Genomic DNA, 22810 nt, shown 5'->3' on the forward strand with positions numbered 1-22810 from the left:
TACAATGTCATTCATATTTTGTGAAGGGAATTAGCTCTGTCTCAATTTCTGCCATTCTCAGTGACACTCGTAAAGATCGGGGCTTATGCTGCCTTCACGTGCTATCGGAATTATCGTAAATACGAGTTTCCTAGGTAAAAATTGTACATGAACGCCCTCTGATGTCGTGTTTACCACTGGGAAGTTCGGAAATAATTTTGATACCCCAATTCCCGAGATGGGCGTGTCATAAGCTTTAAACATGGTGGCGGGGAGAACTGCTGTGGCAGGTGTGGTTTTATTTTTATTTTTTTTCCAAAACAACTTGGTTGTCTTGTCTTGACATTAATGTAGTATATATTTACATGTAAGAGTAATCATATGAAGCTTATTGTATGTTTGGTACGCAGCGAAAATAGCCTGCATTTGACTGAAATTACAGAATCAGCAGAAAGCGGACTATCTGGAATGTTTAGGTTGTCGGTGCATGGGAGACTACAAATGATGATGGTTTTAATAAGATTTTCCCAATAAATAGGCAAGGATAACCTGGTGTCCACCATGATTCCTGTTCACTCCGACAACAAAACGTCGGAAAACGTCACGCCCCTTACCGGAGGCTGTTCAGTATTAGAAACAACGACGTCAATAAAACCATATGAGCTCGAATCAGACCCAGAACATTTGAGTGAAGATGATCAAGCAGAACCTGCTCAGTCCTCGAGAGTAAAGACTGCGGATCTATAATGATCGCTACTGAATGGCACTTTAACTTTTGTATTTTTAGAACGATTATAGCCAAATATCTGTCGCAAGAACTAACCCAAAACGAACACTAAGCACTGGCTTTAACTAGTAAGTTAGCCAAATCACACACAGAACCATGTTTAGCAAGCCTGTAGATAAACAATACATAAAAGCTCTAATCAAAGAATCATTTACACTAATGCCAGGTTCGCTGTTGAGATTTTAACGTTAATGTTTGTAACGTTAGGTGTTCGTCGGATAACGTTAAGTATGAATGAGCATTTAACAGACTGGTTTGCAGAACAGTGTTGTCATCTGTTTACTTCCTTGCTACAACGTACAATTAACCTATTACAGGAAAATACATCGATGAAAAATAAATCAGACTTACAGGTTGTGGCCCGTAAACAGCTTCTGTTTGTAAATCCAGCTTTCAGGACAAGCCGTTGTGCATATCCTGTATTGAACTCGCGAAGTTTGTGGAAGTTTGTGTTGTCCTCCGTGAAATGTGCAGCGCGCGCGTCGTGCATCCACGCACCGGCAGTGTTTTTTTCACGCAGCTGACGTTGTGCAAATCTGGCATTGAAATCGCGAAGACGGTGGATGTTTTCCTCTGTTAGATGTGCTGCAGGGAGCCCTGCGCGCGCCTGATTCCCCGCTGACTCAAACACACGTGCATATAACATGCTGTATGTTAAACGCTCTGCAACGCACCCCCGTCCCAAGGAAGGCTGAACAGAGCAAGTACCCCAGACCTGCAATCCGGATGAAAATAACAGCGTTTCCTCTGCATCGCGGCAACAACACTCCAGCCTACTAACCACAACAGCGCCGCGATACAAAATGGCCTCACCCCCCCCCTTATTTAATATTCTCGGAGGAGGGGTTTATGTAAATATTGAGCCTGTTGATGTCACCAACCCTGGAGGAATGTGTGTAGTCGCCTACTGGCCGTTTGCTGTAGTTCTTAGAAACTGATTTCTTTAAAAGCAAATATCTCCCTTTGCTTTAAACTTTGAACGTTGTAACTTTGCAGATGTTGTTTATGCTCAAGCAGCAACATTACACGCTAGCTAAAGTTAGAATAGTGAAATCGTTGTTTACCACCCCTTTAAAGCAGCACTAGGTAGGTTTTGCTCTCGGGGTCCCCCTACAGTTGGGAAACAGTATTGTCCTCTACTACTGTCATAAACTCTGTCATCCTACATCCATGATAGCCCTGAACACTGCAGGAGGAGTTCACATGCAGGTGTTCTGCTTGCGTCGCGTGTGAAATGTCTTCATCCCAGGTACAGTGGCATATGTTTCAGCATGTCATATGAATATAATTTCATGGGTTTTATTTTTTTCAAACGCCAAATGATCGCGATGCTCACGTTTACAAGCGTCATTATAGTAGCCTAGTCTATTGGTTACTGTTTTACGGAATCTATATGATACTTCAATTCAATGTTTGAGTGGTAGGTAATAACCATATATCGTCAATATTATAATATCAAGCTACCATAGATGAATCTGCAAATTTGAAAAATCGATTTGCATTATAGCTTGAGGCAAGACAAATAAACAAATATCACATACATGCTAGGTATCCTAAAATATGATTTTGCAAGTCTTATGTATTTACTTGCAAGAATGTAGCCCCTCCTCCTTCAGCTCACTCCAACGAGCAAACGCTGGCCCAATGTTGATCCTCGTCCAGCCTTTAATCCGATCACTTTCCCGTTTCCTCTTTTTGCTTTCCTCCGACAAAACCTTTGCTTTCTTATTTTTCTGTGCTGCTTCGGCCATGACTATAACATCCGGCAAACAAACGATAGTTGGGCTCGCACGTCCGAATTTAAGGAAGTGGGGGTGGTGGTGGAAGTGACGTATGCCGTAAAGCAGTCGAATTTTGTAGTTCTTTTTGTTCTTGGGTTACTACCCCAAACCCGAAGTTTAAAAGTACGATTAAAAAAGATACAGACCCCGTCAGGCTATGGCAGACGTGCCATTCAACCTATTGTAAGGTGATGTATCATCACAAGAGTCTTGAAAATATATTATGAAGGTTGAAAAGTTACCTAGTGCTGCTTTAAAGAAAATCCCGAGCTTCCCACTCGAATTTACGACTTTATGTGCGTTCAACTCGTAAATACGATCTTATGCTGCCTGCACGTGCTATCGGAATTATCGTAAATACAAGTTCCTAGTTAAAAAATTGGACACGCCCTCTCAAGTCAAAATTTGAATGCGATGAGCTCATCACGACTTCAGAACTTGGGAAGTAGGATAAATTTCCGATAACACGTGAAGGCAGCATTAAACATCATTAGCAGTGATATTGTTAAGATTTTCTATTACAGCGAAGTAAGTTAAGCTAATTTCCTGCACAAAATATATATAGTAGAACAATATATACGATAACGTTTACAGTGGCCCATTCTTTGTTCTTCATTTTCTAGAAGTAGAGTTTAAGAACCTTGCTGTATTTTTGTGTGTAATTAATTAAGATAAAGTACACCGCCATTTTACTCTTGAGCGCTGCTTGAACGTACCTGCCGTTGTAAACACGACTTCCCACCTCGTAAACACGAAATTCCCAGTTGAACTTGATCGCTGTGGAAGAGTAGTTAGTTGGTGAAGTGGATTTACTTATTGTAAAGTTAACTAAAGTTATCATGAGCATTGTAATGTTTGAAGCGGATGTCAAAGTCTGTAAACCGGGATGATTTTAAATCAGTAAACTCTTCTTACCTTCATGCCGTGGAAATACAAACCGGGAGACAGAACACTAGGGCAACGCTGAAACAGGGCGGGGCTATGGGTCTAAGATATAAGAGAACATTCTTTATCCTTTTTATATTTTATATCTTAATTAATTTAATCAATTAAATTACCATATGTTTATTAGCCTAATGAAAAACAAAAAATAGGTGTTTTACATTTTATGTATATTGAATAAGAGACATTTTTTATTTTGTTGCAGAGAGCATAAAACCACTGAAATACAAAAATCATTTAGAAACCAAAATGATTAATATTTCTATTTAGCCTATTTTCTGCAATATAGTCCTGGTTTTGGGTCACCGCTTGATGTCTAATATACAGTCAAATCTGGGTTCTGCAACACAAGCAAACAAAAATGATGGACCTCCATTCTATTAAACAAATCCCAGACTATAAAATATGACAAGAAACATGAGTATTTTGTAGTAATCTTTATAAAGAACACTGATTTAGTCACAGAGTGGCTTTACACAAATGTCATTAGAGACACAGCACATCAGAACGTATTGCAGGCACATTCTGAATCAGTCGTTTCAGTCAGGGGATTCACAGCTACAATTCTGCAACTCCATGCTGATAATAATTCATTTTCCCAGACAAAACAGACCCCCGCACACACACACACACAAGAGTGTAAAGTCAATGCAAGACATGACGACAGCAACAAAACCCAAGCATGAAAATACTTACATGCTCATCTACATTTACAACAGTTAACAAGACTTCAAGAACACTTCTCTTGTACATTATTGTGAGTTCTCGATGGAAGTCTTAAGATGATGACCTTTTATATACATCTACTTACAGCTGGAGATCAACAACTCCAAGTGAGAGATTTCGATCGGATATTTACATTGGCAGCCCCATTTTCTGCCCACATTTTACACACATGGTGATAAGAGCAATATCTGTACAACTGTGAGGCATAATTTCAATGCTCGAAAATACAAATCTAGGAAGCATATTTAGTAACATCTATAATCAGTGCTGACAATGATTGAGTTGTTTTCTGTTCCAGAGGACTAACTCTTTGTACCCCTTAGCCATGATGTCTTGTACCAGAAAGTGGAACCCGCTTGCTGTAGCGATCCTAACAATGCCACTTTTTTGGATCATCACATTTGCTGCTGTATTTCTTCAGTCTGCTTCAATATTACAAGGTTAGTAGAGGTACTGCATTTAACAAAATCATAATCTGTCACAGGTGTTATTCAATTTCGAGACAACGTGTAAAATGGCATTGTTTCCTTTATGGCTGTAACCTAAAACACAGATCTAGTCTGTTGAGAAGAGATCACCACAGTCTTAGATGGAGAACTACAAGTGCATTGCTACTGCCACTGAATGAACACATTTAGACCGCACTGAGTCCTGGAGGAAGTGCACGTGTTGGGATCTCAGCATGCTTCGATGAGGTCTGTGCGTTTTAGACGATGGATCCCTTCGAGGATGACAGATGAATGGAGCGAATGCGCGTGGCTAGCGTCTTCTCCAGGTCGTGTAACACGTCGGGGCAGCAGTTCTCCACCGGAGTGTTATAGAGCAACTGTTTAAATGGCTCGAGCTCTATGAGAACCGCCATGTTCTTCAGAAAGTAGCCCTCGATGTAGGCCGACAGCTCAGGTGCGTCCAGGAACTAGGAGAGAAACAGAGGAAAGAAAATATGAGAATGTAGAGAATATTTCATATACATACCACATGGAAAATTAAATCTGAGGACAACATAAATAGACTGCTTACTTTAGCATGGTTGTAGATCTCCACACAAGTTTCGGTGTTGATGTTCTTGGCGCAGATGATCTCACAGTGTCTCTGTAATGCCTCCAGCTGGAAGAACTTAGATGCAGAGAGGAGCTGGAAGAGAGGGGAGAAGGAGAGAAGTTGAAAATATACTAATTTAAACCCCAATATAAGGCTAATTTTATTTACACTACTATTCAAATGTTTGGGGTCAGCAAGGATGCATTAAATTGATTAAACGTGAGAGTAAAGACATTTATAATGTTATAATGTTATATTTTTATTTCAAATAAATCCGGTTCTTTTGAAAATTCATTAAAAATCATGGTTTCCACTAAAATATATAAAACAGGACATAAAACTGTTTTCAACATTGATAATAATGATTCTCGAGTAACTGCAGTATATAGCTGCTGATATTTTACATTGCCATAACAGGAATAAAAGGACATTTTAAAGGGGTACTTCATCGCTGGAAAGATGAATGTGCATTTAAATTGGGTCATTTATGTAGTAGAAATATGAAGTTATTTTAGAAGTTGGTGCCGTCTAGACTGAGAAAAGCCATATTTTTTTTTTGTCTCATATGGATGAAAGAGAACAACTCCCAGAATGCACTTGCTTCGCATGCCCAACGAGGCCACTCCCACCGGATATATCACTTGCCCACCGCGGCACCACCCCCACCGTTGTTTTGATTTTTATAGTAATAAAATCATTTAGTTCAGTTAGAGAACAAACACTACAATTACAAACTGAACGTGTCTGCTCAATACAGCACGAGCCAAACAAGAGTCGCAGCACAAACGCAGCAGGAGTCAGATTTCATTCATCAGAGAGTGAGGAGCTGACAGACCACAAGATTTGGTTTCAAAGCGAAATGTAAAAGTACCTATTTAAGTGAGTTTGTCATTGTACTGTTTTGTTGTTGTGTTTTTCATTAAGAATAATAGGCTAATGAACCCACAATTCAAGAATTGGTACTAATTTAAAAACCGAAACTAAAATGAGCACTGCCGCATTGTCATTCATCCATTCAAAACACTTGCGTTGCTCCGACCACTCCGTTATCAATACCTGAGCGGCCGTGCTCATTTACATTCTGTGTGTGAGATCCCACCCCCTGTGGGCGGGTTGAAAACATGCGGAACTAGCTCCTTCTACTGGCTGTAGTCTCTACAGCAGGGGTGTCCAATCCTGCTCCTGGAGGGCCACTGTCCTGCAGAGTTTAGCTCCAACCAAAATTAAACACACCTGAACCAGCTAATCAAGGTCTTATTAGGCATACAAGAAACTTCCAGACAAGTTTGTTGAGGCAAGTTGGAGCTAAACTCTGCAGGACAGTGGCCCTCCAGGACCGAGTTTGGACACCCCTGCTCTACAGCCTCTGGCCAAAAAAGCCTCCGATGACGCAAAATGACGATATTTGCATCATCGGAGGCTTTTGTTCCAGACATAAAATACATACATCTTTCGTCTCAGGGGGATATGAGGTAGGGTGACCACCCATCCCACTATGCGTTGTATCGCACAGCATTTTCACCCCTTGTTCCACATGTCGCATATTGAGAAAATGTCCCGCATGTTCATCAGTCTGTTGGTTTTTAATGATCATATTGAGAAAACATGCATGCGTTCTTTTGCCTTTTTAAGAAAACATTTTATTTCTTCTTTTTGCGGCATCGTTTTTCACCTATATTTAACAGCGCTTGAAGTGACATCCCGCCTTGCACAAATACAACAGCCGTTTTTTAAATCCTATCCAATGGTTGAAAAGAAAGGAGTAAACACGGTCACTAGTAGGTTGTGACGGCTGTCAATCAAAATGTGGAGCGGTGATTCGTTCCATGTGTTCCCTGTCAGAAAACGAATGGATAATTCTGTATATAAATTAATATATAAGACTGTCAATTAACTAATTTCATGTTGTTTTATTTGTTCATCATTTATTTTGTTGGATTTTAGTAGGACTTGGTCAGAACTGTTTCAAAAATAGTTATCTGCATGATGCCTCTGCTGCCTTTGGGCTCAGTGAAGTTGAATTTAAATGACATGTAAAATAAAGATTATACAACAGTTTCAGGTAATGTTTTAGTGTTGGTTACATGTCTCACACAAACTTAGTAATCATCCCACATTTGGTTTGTTTGATGGTGGTCACCCTAATATGAGTGGGGAAGCACGATCATTTGAATATACTACCGGGTTTCTACTGATACAAAGCTTAATGCTAATCGCTGAAGTATCCCTTTACTATATCAAAAACTGTACAGTATAGTATACACTGTAAAATTCCTTTAAAGGGATAGTTCACCCAAAAATTAAAAATCTGTCATAATTTACTCACCCTCAAGTTGTTCATAGTGGGGGAAAAATACTGTGTAAGTCAATGGCTACCGTCAACTGTCTTACCAACATTCTTCAAAATATCTTCTTTTGTGTTCAACAGAAGAAATAAACTCATAGAGGTTTGGACTAACTTGAGGGTGAGTAAATGATGACAGATTTTTCATTTTGGGGTGAACTATCCCTTTAAATATAAACATTCTAGATTATATAACATAAGGACTGAATTTGAGTTATTACTTACATCCATAACCTCAGTGTTTCTGATGTGAAGTGAATCCGTTCCCCCAAAGTACAGATACTGCATCACCAGCTATAAGGGAAAGCATCAGTATAAGGGAATGCTTCAGATGCAAGGGAAAGCATTCAGACAAATAGACCACAATATAAAAATGCTGAGCTCTCCTTTCACTCTCAAATCAAGTTACATAATAATAACAAGACATGCGTGCCTCTTTTCAGAGCATTAGTGCAGAAGTCAGATTGTACCTGAAATACATTGTATTTGACATGGCTGATTTCGATACAGGTGTTCTCAGCAGCTGGTCTGTTTGCTAGAAGTGATTTAAACCTTGGGTAAAAGAAGGAGAAGTTAAAAAAATGATTAACATACTCTATACAGAGGGAAAATAAGTTCTTATGCCTCATATCTTTGTTATTAATAAGGTGTAGTTGTAATTGAAACAATAAAACACAATCTTTTAGTTGGATGCAGTACATCAACTGACCTGCTGGAGGCGGTGAAGAGCAAAACTTTGTGAGCGTAGAATGGCTTTCCCTCCACCAGGAAGGTCACATCTGACATCTCCTTGTTGTTTAGAAAATGAGGATCTGACACACAAACATATCACAGATGCATTTTTATTAGTCTCAACTGTCATCTGTGGAAATCAGCAGCATGCCACAGTTGCTGTCAATAGAGCTCGAAGAGTACATCCAAAAATGAAAATCATCATCATTAATTTCTCAATTCTCACAATGTTCCAAACGGGTATGACTTTCTTTCTGCTGTGGAATGCTTTCAAGAATGTACTGGCTGGTTTTCCATCTAGAATGGGGAAAGGGGAATGGAGCTTTCAAGTGTATTGTGCACTATGCAAGTCCGCTGAGGCCAGGCGACAGCTTTGTGTGAGAAAGCCTCTATTTACTGAAAATCTTTACATCAGCCCTATTATCTCCTTGGAATGTGAGAGTAAAGTTTGTCCTGTGAATGCATTATTCTTTTGATCCAGTTCACAAAAGTGATCTCAATTATGTGTTTGAGGGTCTGACTGAACAACTGCCAATTTTGTTCCGTTCGTCACCGTAAGCTTTCATGTGACTTAGCTTGAAAGCCCCACCCCTTTTTTGAATGCAGCTTGTGCTTTTGCCATTTTTAGTTTTTAGTTGTGGTTTTAATATTCCTAACTAGCTTAAAATTTAAGTTTTTAATTTTAATAAATGTAGTACTTCAACTAACACATTTTATATCAGCTTGCCAAGGCAACTTATTTTGTCATCTAATATTTATATTTTGTTTCAGTTCGGATTATCCTGATTATATTATATAACGGAATATATTATTCAATTATCCTGATGCTTCCAAGCTTTATAATGGCAGTGACAGGGTCCATTGAGTTTGAAGCTCAAAAAAGCACATCCATCCATAAAAAATGTACTTCACATGGCTACAGGGGGTTGATAAAGGCCTTCTGAAGTGAATTGATAGGTATTTATAAGAAAAATATCCATATTTAACACAAAGTAAAATATCTAGCTTCCGGCAGACCGCCTTTCGTATTGAACTAATGAAAAAAGCGACGTATCACTAGAATGTAGTGTAAGTGTTTTTAACTGCGAGAGGTGTACACTTTCTGCATAAGTTGAATACGGAAGGCGGTCTGCTGAAAGCTAGATATTTTATTTTATAAAGTTTCAAATATGGATATTTTTCTTACAAAACCCAATTGATTCACTTCAGAAGGCCTTTATTAACCCCCTGGAGCCGCATGGAGTGCATTTATTATGGATGGATGTGCTTTTTTGAGCTTCAAACTTGTGGACCCCGTCACTGCCATTATAAAGCGTCAGGATATTTATTAAAATAACTCCGAAAATTATTATGAAGATGTAAATTAATAATAAAAAAACACATATAATTGCAGTAAATCCTTCAGAATTTCTCCTTTTGTGTTCTACAGAAGAAATATAGTCACATGGCTTGGAACAACATGAGGGTGAGTAAATGAGGACAGAATTCTCATTTTTGTGTGAACAATCCCTTCAACTTGCATTTAAAAAAAAAAACATTTTAATGGCAGAACCGCCCACAAATGACATTTTCACTTGACATTTCATTAACAAAGAGAGTGCTCAGTTTAATTCAAAAAGTTAAATTTGTTCTGGTCATGACTGATCGTATTTTACAGAGAGCACGGCACAACCTGATATCTGGTGCTACATACCCAGTCTTGACGTCTGTTTCCTCTTGATCTCGGTGAGTTTGGGGATCGGATACGGCCCGTAGCACTGAGTAAATAAAACAGCCAGCTGCTGACTAATCACTTCATTCTGCAAACCATGGGAAAGAGTAACTGGTAAGACCCCTTTCATCAAATCCCATTACAAACAACACATTTTGACTTGCCTTGAGGGTGTTAGCAATGCACGTGTGAGGGTTATGTGTATGTGTGAGCTTCCATAGCAAAATCACAGCATTTATTCTTGAGAAGTATCGATGCATGGTGTTTTTTTGGGATCTGTACTTTGTTACAGAGGTGAGACAAGTGCGTTAAGTGCAGGAAGATGCTTAAATCCCTGTCAGATCGCTCCCTCTGCAGTTTGAACGCTCAGCTTCTCTGAAAGATTGTTAGAGGTTCCTCATCAACTTGACATTTCTCTCACCCGGCCTGCATCTGTCTCTACAAATCACCTGCTGTCAGCACAGCACCACTATTTCCTCGCTCTCTCCGCCGTTCTTTCTCTTGGTCTCTCACTCTTTGTACTAACAAGCAGACACACATTATTTGTGAAGGTTGAGCAGGGAGCGGAAACTGTCAGTCATCCCTGCCGGGATTTAGAGGAAGGTTTCTTGACTCCACCATAGATCAACCTTGACAAACACACTCGCACATACACCTACTGTAGCCCAATGTAAGGAAGTCCACATTCTTTACTTCCTGTACTCTCTAGATATGCTGCAGAGGGAGTAGATATGGATGTGTGAAGCAGATGTATTGGTCAGTGTCAAAGGATTCTTTTTAGCACCCTAGGTTTCAAAGAAAAGCTCACTATTACATAACACTGTGGGAGGACGTCAACAGAATGCCCAATTCAAATTATGTGAGTTTCTGCCTTCACTTCCTGTTCTGAAGAACCAATGTGTTCCCCAGGGTTCTGGACTCTAAAGATTCTGAGGGAAGTAATCATGAATCTCAGGCAAGCTACTAGCAACACGAAGATCAGAGGTTCGATTCCCAAGGAATTCACATATTGATAAAAGGGTGCTAGAAACTAGAATGCAGTGCAACCCGCACTGAATTAATGTGTCTGCCAAATAAGGTATTATTGTTTACATCAGTGTTATTTTGGCATTATTAATATACTATTATAGTTGGTATATTAATATTTTGAATTGGATTTTATTTTTCATTTTCATTTTAGTAGAAGTTTTAGTAATTTTATTATGTGATTTTGTCATTTGTATTAGTTTTTCTTATATTTATTTACATTTTAAATATAAAAAAGTATTTAATAAATTAAAATAAATACTTTTTAATATTTATTTATCTAATATTTATATTTTATAGACATTTTTTCAGTAGTTTTAGTTAACCATAACAACCCTGAACTAAATTATGAAGATGGAAACTGGAAGTGAAGAATAAAAATAAAACTATAAATGTTCAATGCAATATTAACTACAACTTAAAGAAATATATATATATATATATACATATATATATATATATATATATATATATATATATATATATATATATATATATATATATATATATATATATATATATATATATATATATATATTATTATTATTATTTTATTTTATTTTTTTTATTTAATGCTGGATTGTCTTAAATGATTAATCTTTCATTCCCAATTATATAGCAAGGGCTTGTATGATCTGTCTAATGAAAAGTCTACTTTTTGAAAACAAAGGTTAGGGGTGTGTAAAATCAGAAACACCACAATAGCAAATTGGTGTGCAGCAAAGTATGTGGCAACTCAATCAAATATTGGCACTGCAGTCTGTGCAACATGGAAGAAATCTTGTTTAGTTGTTATAATTGGGCTCAAACGGAATTTCATTTTGAAAAATGATTTGTTTTTCTTTAATGAAAAACTATTTATGTACCACTAGGTGTAAACTGAAATGAAACCGAGTGACATTTTAAAACTAATAACCCTGTTGCAAGGTGAAGAAATGAGAGGTCAAATGTAGAAACTGCTGGAGTTTTGCTTGTGTGTTAGTTCACCTTGCTGGCGCGCAAGATCTGGAACATGAGTGGGAGGCCGTGTGTTATGAGTTCCTCTGTGTACTCCTCCTCTTCAATAGAGCTGAACTCTTTCAGCAGACCCTGGATCAGCGGCCGCCGGTGCTGCAGGAAACAAGTTCGCAGGGACTCTAGCCACGTGTGCAGCGTCCAGGGCACACCTGATACACACAAAATACATGACAATCACCTTTTTACTTTTCAACAAGTAGGAATGTTATGCTCTTATGTTCATCAAGGCTGCATTTACAAAAAATACAGTAATTACAATTAAAAAAAACTATTTTCTATTTTAATATATATCAAAATATTATTTATTCCTGTGAAGGCAAAGCTACATTTCCAACATATTCTGTGCTCAAGAAGCATTTCTTATTATTATCAATGTTGAAAACAGTTGTGCTGCTTAATATTTTTTCGGGATTCTTTGATGAGAAAGGAAAAGTATTTATTTGAAATAGAAAATAATCTGAAATCTTTTTTAGGATTATCACTTTTGATCAATGTAATGTACTCTATCAAAATAAAAGTATTAATTTCTTTAAAAAAATATAATATATAATGTGTATATAATTTTTTTTTTTTTTAAACAACAATAGACAAGAAACATGAAAAGATGAGCATGGAGGTGATGAATTGGAAGGATCCATCAGAGAAAATATTGATCTGTGAACTTGAATTGAATGATTCACTTTATGCTGCAGCTCTAGATAAATAGTTATTCAAATGAGTTCTAAGTTTAAACTGATTCACTTCATATACACATGTTTTATATTTTAATAGTCAGGAAGAGACATGAATCTTTCAGCTTTTAGTATGCAGACTTTTTTATTTACAAAGGTTAAAGGTGAAGAGGGACGAAGATCTGCATTAGGAGGAGTTGTAGTTGCGGTTGTGCTTGTTGATCCTCAAGTGCTTTAGTTTCGGATCGTTCTTGTAGCGTTCAAGCAGCAACTCTTTTTCTCTCCGCTCCTTCTCCTTGATTGTTTTCTTCTCCTGCTTTTTTTTGGCTTTCTCCTCTGCCCAGGTGAACAGAACAAGTGGCACTTTTCTTTTGCACTTTGTCTTGACGTTCACATCGTGCTGGGTCTCGTTCTTGGGACCGTCAGCAGAGGCTGCACAGAAGAGCTCATCCAGCTGAGAGGCATCATCCGAATGGCCTTGTATGGCCTTGGAGTCTCCCATTTCGCTGGGGTCACTTTCCTCTTCCTCAAAGGCCTGGACCTTCACAGCTTCACTCGCCCACGTTTCATCCTGCACCTCGCTGTCCTCCTCCAACCAAGCAAACATCTTCCTCGGTTTGATTTCAGCCTCCGGCGTTTGGGGGCGTTCAGACTTGATTAAGTCACTGGCCCGGATGGTCTTCTCTGTGTACTCCACATACTCGTTCTCCTCATCCTCTATGTCGATCAGCATGAGTTGTGGAGGTGGCTCAGACAGGGAAGAAGTGAACGTCTGAGGCTTCCGGCTGGGAGGACGTCGCAGAGCAACAACTTCATCAGGTGCAGGAGTGGGGCTCGGAGGAAGTCCTTTGGGATGACGCACATCGGATAAAGAGCATTGGAGTAAAAACAGTTCTTCAGGTGCTGGAGTGGGGCGTGGAGAATCCGCCAATGGAAGCATCTCGGATGAAGAGCATTGGAACGAAACAACTTCATCGGGACATGGAGAAACCACCAACAGTTTGGGAGGATCCAGTTGAAGCGGAGAACATGGGAGGGATAACACATCCTCAGGTGCTGGATCAGGTTTTCTCACTGGCGGCAGGGGTTTGAAGAGAGCGGCTGGTAGAACGAGGTGTCCAGAGACACTCGGAAGCGTTGGTAGATCTCCCTCTATTGGGGTTAAGAAGGAAGATCTGATGGTAGTATTCAGAGGTTTGACCTCCACAAGAAGTGGCGTTGGCTCTGTGATATTTCGCTCCTTCCGTTTTCTCTTCTTCCTTTTCTTTTCTCCAGCTTCTCTAAGCTCACTTTCTCCCTCTATAAACTTTTCCAGACTGCGCATCTCTCTTTTTTTCGGGTGTACACGTCCTCTCTGCTTTATCTTTTCAATGCTGAGTGTTATTTCAGCCTCATCTTCATGACTGCCTCCCTTATTGATCTCCTCTTTTTTCTCCTCTCTTTCTCCAAGCGGGTCCTTCTCAGGTACCTTGCGGCATCTCTTCCTGTACTTCCTGTCCTTGACAGTGTAGTCGAAGGCCTTACACTCCTCTGGAAGTTTTCTCTCTGCCGCTAGTTCTTGCGCTGCATACTGCTGTGCTCTCTGAGTTGTCTCCCTTCTGAGCAAGAAGTGAGCAAAACGCTCAAACAGTTGCCTCAATACACTGCTAATCAGCGCCATTATGGACACTGAATGCTGCAAGTAAATTAAATTTTGGTCGTTGAAATCTGCAGAAAGTCTTGAAAGTCTTTCGATCTGTTCACACCTAACACACCAACAGCAAACTAGATTCAGAACTGCAGTTTACAGCTGCCAGAACGGAATCTCCACTATGATGTCACAATAGTGAGCTCAAACATCCGAGCAGCTCCAGAAGCAGCAAACAAACATATTCACACCATGGCAACCAATTAAATATTGAATATTACACTGAGATAGCAGAAATAAATTCAGTTTCCTGGTCATATTTAAAAAAGTAGCCTATTATTTCATTTTTTCAGTCAATAAATATTTCTACATTAAAACTGTTATATTTAAAACATGAATCCCCTAACATAATTTATGCACAGTGTTGGGTAAGTTTCTCAAAAAAAAAAGTAATTAATTACTAGCTATTAATTACATATTTAATAGTGTAATTAGATTACTGCTAATTACACACTCTCTCTCTAAAAAGTATTGCATTGCTTATACTCATTATTTTCTAAATCCCATGTCAACCTTGATCAGTTGAACAATGCAAAGATAGACATGAAAATGTTTTTTTTTTTTATTCTTTAAAATAAATAATATAAAATTGCCTAAATTATTCTTGAACTTGAAGTTTTTAAAGGGAGGTTACATTACATTTGTTTTACATACAATTTTTATATAGTCTATACAGTATTTAATGGAATTACATCGGAAGTAACTGTAATTAAATTAATCTCTTACTTTACTTTTTGAAGGAAAAGTAAATAAATAACAGTAATTAATTAATTAGTTAGTAATGCATTATACCCAACACTAATTATGCAATTATAGTTGCAGTGTAAATCAATTCATGCTGCGTCTGAGCTGTATTAAGTGAAAATACAAAGATGGATTTTGTTGATATTTGATTGGTAATAGTGATTCAGTGTCAGATTATTTTTATTGTGATTGAATTTATTGATTAAATGTAAGAATCTGACATGAAGAGGACACATACAATACATTTTAAAAATACTGTTCATCTCTGGCTTTATTGTGGTGGAAGTGACGTATATGCTGTGAAGCAGTCGAATTTTGTAGTTCTTTTTTTTCTCGGGTTACTACCCCAAACCCGAAGTTTAAAAGTACGATAAAAAACGATACAGACCCCGTCAGGCTATTGCAGGCGTGTCATTCAACCTATTGTAAGTCGATGTATCATCACAAGAGTTTTGAAAATATATTATGAAGGTTGAAAAGTTACCTAGTGCTGCTTTAAAATACTAATAATACTTATTTTTTTGTGTTTAGTTTGCCGACCAGACAGAGTTGCCGGCGATTGTTCCTATTGTAAAGTCATGCTGTGTGAAACCTCCTATCGACCGATCCATCGGTTAGTGTGAACACAGCAGCAACTGAATGCTATCCCAGATAGTCATGCAGTGTGAAAAGAACAGTGATCTGACTACTTTGAAAATCGTACAGTGTGAACTCGGCATAAGGCACGAGATGTAAAGACTCCGCCCTCTTCTGGAAAGCGGGGTGGGGAGCAGCAGACAAAAGCATGTTTTTCCTTCCACTCAAAAATGGGCATTTACAACATGGCATAATACATGATCTGTGGGGTATTTTGAGCGGAAACTTTAAAGACACATTCTGAGACTTATATTACATCTTGTAAAAACTGGCGTAATAGGTCCCCTTTAAGCTACACATACTATACAGTAAGAATTAGCACTGTGTAAATTCTAACTTTCGTTCTGCAAATTCATTGTAATACCATTATTTTATTACTGTAGATACTATAAGAGCACTGACCTAGACTTCTGATGTCCAATGTGATATCGACATAACCATGTTCAGAGCTGTGATACATCGCCTCTCTTAGAGCTTTAAGTTTGGCCTTCCCTGTGCGGCTTGCTTCTATCTTGAGGGAATTCCTCTCTTCCATCTCTGATCCCTCAGCCAAGATCTCCTGTAGAGACAGAACATCCGCCTTCCCCTTCTCTGACTGCGACAGAAGCTTGCAGAACACGTTCCTGCAGCACGAGGATGAGACGATTTTGCAGGTTTTATTAATAAATTACGAGACTGTGTGTGTGTGTGTGTGTGTGTGTATTTGACTGATGTAAGTGTGTGTGTTACCTGTGTCCATGCGCAGCAGCCAGGCTGTAAGAGTTCATGTCCCCATGTGGTGCAGTTGAGATGCCGTTGCGGTACATGGTTCCAATCATGGGGTCTGCTCCTCTCTCCAAAAGCAGACTGACCAGCTCAAAGTTTCCTACAGCAAACAAACTGCTGAGTCTTCTCTTGTGGCCTCGCTGGCTTATAATTCAGTAATTCGAGAAGGAAGAGGCGCTGTTGTCCGGTCTGCAGTGTGAGCTTTCTTACCTGCAGCGGCAGCTAACTGCAAAGGCGTCTCAGTGTAGTTCTCCATCCCATCCTGCAGAGAGCCTTCCACATTAGCTCCAGCATCCAGCAGGAGCTGAGATAAAAGGAAGGAGAGAGGTTTTAACTAGTGTATAAACTTTCTGCTAAGATTAAAGGGTTAGTTCACTCAAAAAGGAAAATTCTGTCATGTATTACTCATGTCGTTCCAAACCCATAAGACTTTCGTTCATCTTTAGAACACAAATGAAGATATTTTGAAGACTTTCTGTTCCTCTATTGAAAGTTTATTCACCCAAATCTACCTTATATTTGATAGCATATCTGAGTGCTCTGTGTATGTTAGCAGATCAATGTTTATACGTGTATAAAAACCTAAATTAAATCTGTTCATCATATAAAGTGATCGTGTCTCTTCAGAAGACTTGGATTAAATCGCACAATTCATATGGATTTATTTTATGATCTCTTTATGAATGTTTTGAATTATCAGTGTATGGAAGCTTGTTTCCGCCACAGAATAAAACATTTTAAAGGTAATTGCTTCTTTTTATGTCAAAATGGTGAGTTTACATCTTGCAATCCTGACTTTTTTTCTCAGAACTGCGAGATATAAACTCGCAATTGTGTGATATAAAGTCAGAATTGTGAGATAAACTTGCAATTCTGACTTTTTTCTCGCAACTACGAGTTTATATCTCACAATTCTGACTTTATAACAAGCAATTGCGAGTTTATATCTCGCAATTCTGAGAAAAAAGTCCGAATTAAGTGATACAAAGTCAGAACTGTGAGATAAAAAGTCGCAATTACCTTTTTTTTTGTGGCGAAAACAAGCTTCCATATCAGTGTTATAGGTAAATAGATTATAAATTAGATATAATTAGAAGATGAAGATGAACGAAAGTCTTATGGGTTTGGAACACAAACTGTAACAAACTGTGCGCGTCACTCCCGGATAACAGAAAATGGGCAAAGAGCGGCGGGACGGGATTGTAGTTGAGGTGACGTGAACAGACAGCAGACAAACGGCTAGCAGTGACAGCAGCGGCAATCCACCTGGCCACGCACTTAATTATGCAGAACTTTAAGGCTTAATATAATTTAAACGAATGAGTTATAAAAAAAAATTCCCCCCCTCACAGTTGTCATGAAGGGCAAAATTAGAAGTATAGACCAAAACCACAATTTGTACCAGGCTGTAAACATGTTTTTTTCTGCTGTAAAATTGGGCATTTTAACATGGGGCTCAATGAGATTCTGCTCCTTTTTGGAGCCTGTCTCTAGCGGTCAGTCGATGAATTGCAGTTTAAGTCACTTCCGTATTGGCTCAAAAGAAACTGGGGGAGGTTGCCGCTTGGTTTGGAACGGCATAAGAGTGAGTAATTGATGACAGAATTTTCATTTTTGGGTGAACTATCCCTTTAATAAGAGGCATTAGCTCAGCCAAGAGATGAGAGTGAAACAAGCAAACACATAATGAATCATAATGGTTGTACGACTTAATGAGAGCACCAAGCACTCCAATTCATGCAGACAACATTTTCAGGAGAAAACTGATGCATACACTACTGGAATTTTATTCTGACTCAGCTGTTTGGCTCAAAAATCTGCCGAAAGGTCGGGTGGGAGAAAGAGGTCACTACCTGCACCACGGGAATGTGCTGGTGAAGTACGGCGAAGGTGAGAGGCGTGGCCTGCCGGGTCTCTGGGAAGACTGAGGGGTACTTTTGCACTGTATTTGGCACCTACGGGAGGTACAGGGGACAGAGCAGGGCACAAATGAGAGAGATGGAAACCTTTAAAAAAAACTGTCCTGGGAAAAGCACAGAGATGCTGCGCTCAGCTGAAAATATGGAGAGGAGTTTGGCCTTTTTGCTACTTTATAGGAGCTTTCTGCACTGTATATACATATATACAGTATATGCACACATATATATACACCATCATTCAAAAAAAATTTTTTTAAAGAAATTAATAATTTTATTCAGCATGGATGCATTATATTGATCAAAAGTGACATTAAAGACGTCACATTTATAATGTTACAAAAGATTTCTATTTCAAATGAATGCTGTTCTTTTAAAATTTCTATTCATCAAAGAATCCTGGGGAAAAAAATTATCACGGTAAAAAATTAAGCAGCAACTGTTTTAACACTGACATTTGACAATAATAATAATTTTTTTCTTAAGCACCAAATCAACATATTAGAATGATTTCTGAAGGATCATGTGATACTGAAGACATTGATAATAAGAAAAATATTATTGTCAACATTAATATTATTATCAATATTGGCTGCTTAAAATTCAGCCTTGCTATCACAGGAATAAATTAAACTTTAAAAAAATAAAATAAATAAACAATAATTGTAAAGGCCCACTCTTACCTAGGATGATAAAGGTATATTTTTTAAAATTGTTCTAAATTTAAAAGGATAGCAGAGTCCACACCATTACTATAATGATGCAGAGGAATGATATCATTGAAATTACTTCCATAATGTTTTTTGTTTCCAGTTGATGAATGACAAAACTGTGGTGTGTGCTTATAGTAAACACTAAATAGGGGACACTAAATTTAGGGACACTACATTTTTCAACTAAACATCGAAATAAATCTAATTAATAAACTAAATTAACCATATAAACTAAATTACTGATCTAATTATTGATCTAAAGCCCACACTGTCACTGTATGATAATTGAAATGAACTGATGACATCAGCGTTTTCTCCAGAATGGCTATACAGCTGAATAAAATTATGCTGCATTATTTTCCTGTTTAACACTGTAAAGCTGCTTTGAAACAATCTACATTGTTAAAAGCGCTATATAAATAAAGTTGACTTGACTTGACTTGACTAAACAGAATGTTATCATGCATTGGTGTGGACGCTAATATAGCTATTGTTATAGTTATCATTCTTGGTGTGAACAGGCCTTAAAACTATTTTACAATATTATGTTTTTTACTGCTTTTATTATCAAATAAATGCAGCCTTGGTGAGCATTTAAATGTAGTGTCTATATAGTGGGGTCCAAATGTCTGAAACCACTTGAAAACCTGGGACAAAAGAAAAGGGAGAAAAAAAACAAGGGAGACGTAAAACGAAGGAAAAGTACAAGGGGGAAGAAATATTTATGATTTTGCACTATTTTAGATCATTAATCAATTAAAGCTAGGGTAGGCAATGTTTTTCATTAACACTGTTATATCTTGAATCTCTTTTCACATTCTCATGTGGTTGAATCAAGATCTCTTTGGTTAAAGGTGCAGTGTGTAATACGTATGATTATCTATTGACAGAAATGCAATTAAATATACATAACTTTTTTCAGTGGCTGAAAGACCTTACATAATGAACCGTTATGTTTTTATTGCCTTAGAATGAGCCATTTCTATCTCCATACACCGAGGGTCCCTTTACAGTGAAGTCACCATTTTGTGCTGTCATGTTTCTACAGTAGCCCTAAACGGACAAACTGCTATATAGAGCGCTAGCTACTCTCTGCTGTCTCAGATGACGACATCTTTGTCCTTTGTCGGTCACCGTAGCTTCTCTATGTACTTTGAAAGGGAGGGGTGAGCGGTGGGCGGTTGCAATTCGCAACCTCACCACTCGATGCCGCTAAAATTTACACAGTGCACCTTTAAAGGCTGCAAAATTCACTTTTATATGGTGTTTGCATATAAATGTGTCTTTGCAGTGTGTGGACACAACCACCCTACCATGATAAAAAATCTCCCGACATCAGAGCCACTTAGAACGCAGTGGATTAGTTGTGTATTTGAAACGAATTCGCCAGCGAATACACCTAAATTCGTTTCTGCTTTGTGAACGAGGGGCAATACAAGGCAGGTTTTGCTTAAAGGTTGAAGCTCAAGGATGGATCACTACCGACTGTTCGTGATCCAGGTGCTCCTCCAGAAGAAGTAAGTCTCACACTTAAAAAATGTTTTGTGATTATTAGCAAATCGCCTTTCCTATGAATGTGCCTGTTAGCAAGTTCCTAAACGAAGGCTCCTATAGCTACCATTGTCTCAGAGACCAGAGTTATGTAGTTATGCCTACCCTAGGTTTACGCAAAACTGTGACACTGATTCATGATCATGTGACTCCTTTGTTACAGATCCATTCAAATTATGTCAACTTATGTTGATATGTTAAGTTTAAAAATTGAAAGTTAACTTCATAACATCAATATGCTCCCTTATAGGGCTGTACGATTAATCGAAAAATAATCTAAACCAAAATTCAGAACCTCTAACCAACGTATTTTTCCCATGTCGGTTATTTCGGTTTTAGTCACATGACTCCGCCCCGTCAGTCACATCAATTATTAAATATTTACAGTAAAAACCTTATCAGGAACTTGCTCAAAGACCTTATGAGGGCAAAAAATGGAAAGCAAAAAAAAAAAAAAAAAAGCTAAATAATTATAAAATAATTGTTCATTAATGTTAATCGAGATAAAATGTTCAATTAATCAAGGTTTTTATTTTTGGTCAAATCGTTACAGCCCTAATCCCTACTCCCGACAGTAACAAGTCAAAAGTCTTGTCAGATTTTTCTAAAGGTGTAAGAAAACAGCACCTGACAGCTCATAGCAAACGTCAATTTTTATAACACAGAGTTGCAAAACAATATTATTTCCTTGCTAAAGGTGACTAACTATGACTTGTGCTGAAAATATCTCTGAGACGTTGCTGGAAATAGTGACAAATACTGAGTGTGTGTATTAGTGAGAAATCTGTCTGTACTGGATTCTACGGCCGAGTTTGGCAGAACAACACCTAGTGACAGTGACTTCCAACAAAAAGAAGAACTCTACCCAGACAAATCCCTGATGGGCATGCAAAGCAGTCTGAGTTTTCTCCTGTTGTACCACAACACAGAAAAAACAAACACTATGAAACTACATGACGAGCAAGATGAGTGTACATAATGTGTGAACACAGCAGAGATGTAGTCACAAACCTCACTGTTGATGTCAGCTCCTGCATCTAGCAGCATCTGAACCATGGCTTCGTCACCGCGGACACACGCATACATCAGAGGGGTCATGCCCTAGAAAACACACAAAAGACAATGAGTATATACCAGACATTCTCTATCCATATAATGCATTGCTCTAGTTTATGTTATATGGACAAACTTCCAGCACTGAAAGAGTCTTGTGCTGATAACTACTCTACTGGAAAACCGTAATGTTACTGAAATCAAGAGTTGGAAAATCAGATAACAAGTGAACTAGCAAAGAAACAAATGTAATGGCAAACATTTCCACTCCCTGAGGTCGAAAATGGAGCAAAGCAATCAGTAATGGAAAGAGCACTGGTATGTTTCCTAAAAGCTGGCTCTGATTAATACAGTCAACCGTTAAACACTGTGAATCTTGAGAGAAACCTGCAGTGCAAATCTGTTTTTTTTTTTTCTTTCTGGGCTTCCATAAAGGGAAAATATAGCAATGTGTGCAAGCATTTAAATTCTGCAACCTTTCGACTTATACATTTATCTACATTTAGTTGCTTTTATACATTTAAAGTGACATACATTTTTGCACCTGGAGTTGCACCAGCATTTGTACTGGGACAGTTCCTCATGAACAAACCGCTTTAGGGGTCTGAACCTGTAACTTTCAGGTTACAAGACCAGGGCAAGACAATGCCAACACGCAATCACTTACCACAGAGGTTTTCAAACCCCCAGGAGACAGTTTGCTAAATGTGTTTAATTGTTTTGTAGTTATCCATTATAAAAGTAATCCATTCGGCTAGGGATGAAACGGTATGGAAATTTAACATCACGATTATAGTGACCCAAATTATCACGGTTATCAATATTATCACGGTTTTGTTCAAGTTTTATATTTGAAAATCAACAAACAAACTAAAGCAGCTCTATGCACTTTTTTAAGCAAGATTCTGTGGGATTTTCTTCCTTACAATGGCCGTCGTCAATATCAACGCATAAATAACAATAATTTATCGTAAATATAATCTCTAAT

The 22810-nt window shown here is 38.1% G+C and overlaps 2 protein-coding genes across 2 annotated transcripts in view; both read right to left on the reverse strand.

The window, feature by feature from the left end:
• Positions 1-3917: 3917 nt before the first annotated feature.
• Positions 3918-22810, reverse strand: part of btbd11b (BTB (POZ) domain containing 11b) — a 115166-nt gene continuing 96273 nt past the window's right edge. The window contains exons 7-18 of the mRNA XM_079825541.1: positions 21781-21870; positions 18443-18544; positions 16800-16893; positions 16554-16689; positions 16227-16447; positions 12057-12235; positions 10026-10131; positions 8310-8412; positions 8071-8152; positions 7826-7894; positions 5236-5349; positions 3918-5131 (exon numbers count right to left, since the gene is read on the reverse strand). Of these exons, the coding sequence (XP_079681667.1) occupies positions 4922-5131; positions 5236-5349; positions 7826-7894; positions 8071-8152; positions 8310-8412; positions 10026-10131; positions 12057-12235; positions 16227-16447; positions 16554-16689; positions 16800-16893; positions 18443-18544; positions 21781-21870 (1506 nt within the window). The 3' untranslated portion in view covers positions 3918-4921. The remainder of the gene's footprint in view (positions 5132-5235; positions 5350-7825; positions 7895-8070; positions 8153-8309; positions 8413-10025; positions 10132-12056; positions 12236-16226; positions 16448-16553; positions 16690-16799; positions 16894-18442; positions 18545-21780; positions 21871-22810) is intronic.
• Positions 12668-14417, reverse strand: LOC307131563 (uncharacterized protein; the record flags this gene model as incomplete). The annotated part of the gene is made up of 1 exon (XM_079825275.1): positions 12668-14417. The coding sequence occupies one exon, from the start codon at positions 14415-14417 to the stop codon at positions 12945-12947; it is 1473 nt and encodes a 490-aa protein (XP_079681401.1). The 3' UTR covers positions 12668-12944.

The sequence above is a fragment of the Gobio gobio genome (assembly GCF_949357685.1).
Source record: "Gobio gobio genome assembly, chromosome: 9".
Classification (NCBI taxonomy): domain Eukaryota; kingdom Metazoa; phylum Chordata; class Actinopteri; order Cypriniformes; family Gobionidae; genus Gobio; species Gobio gobio.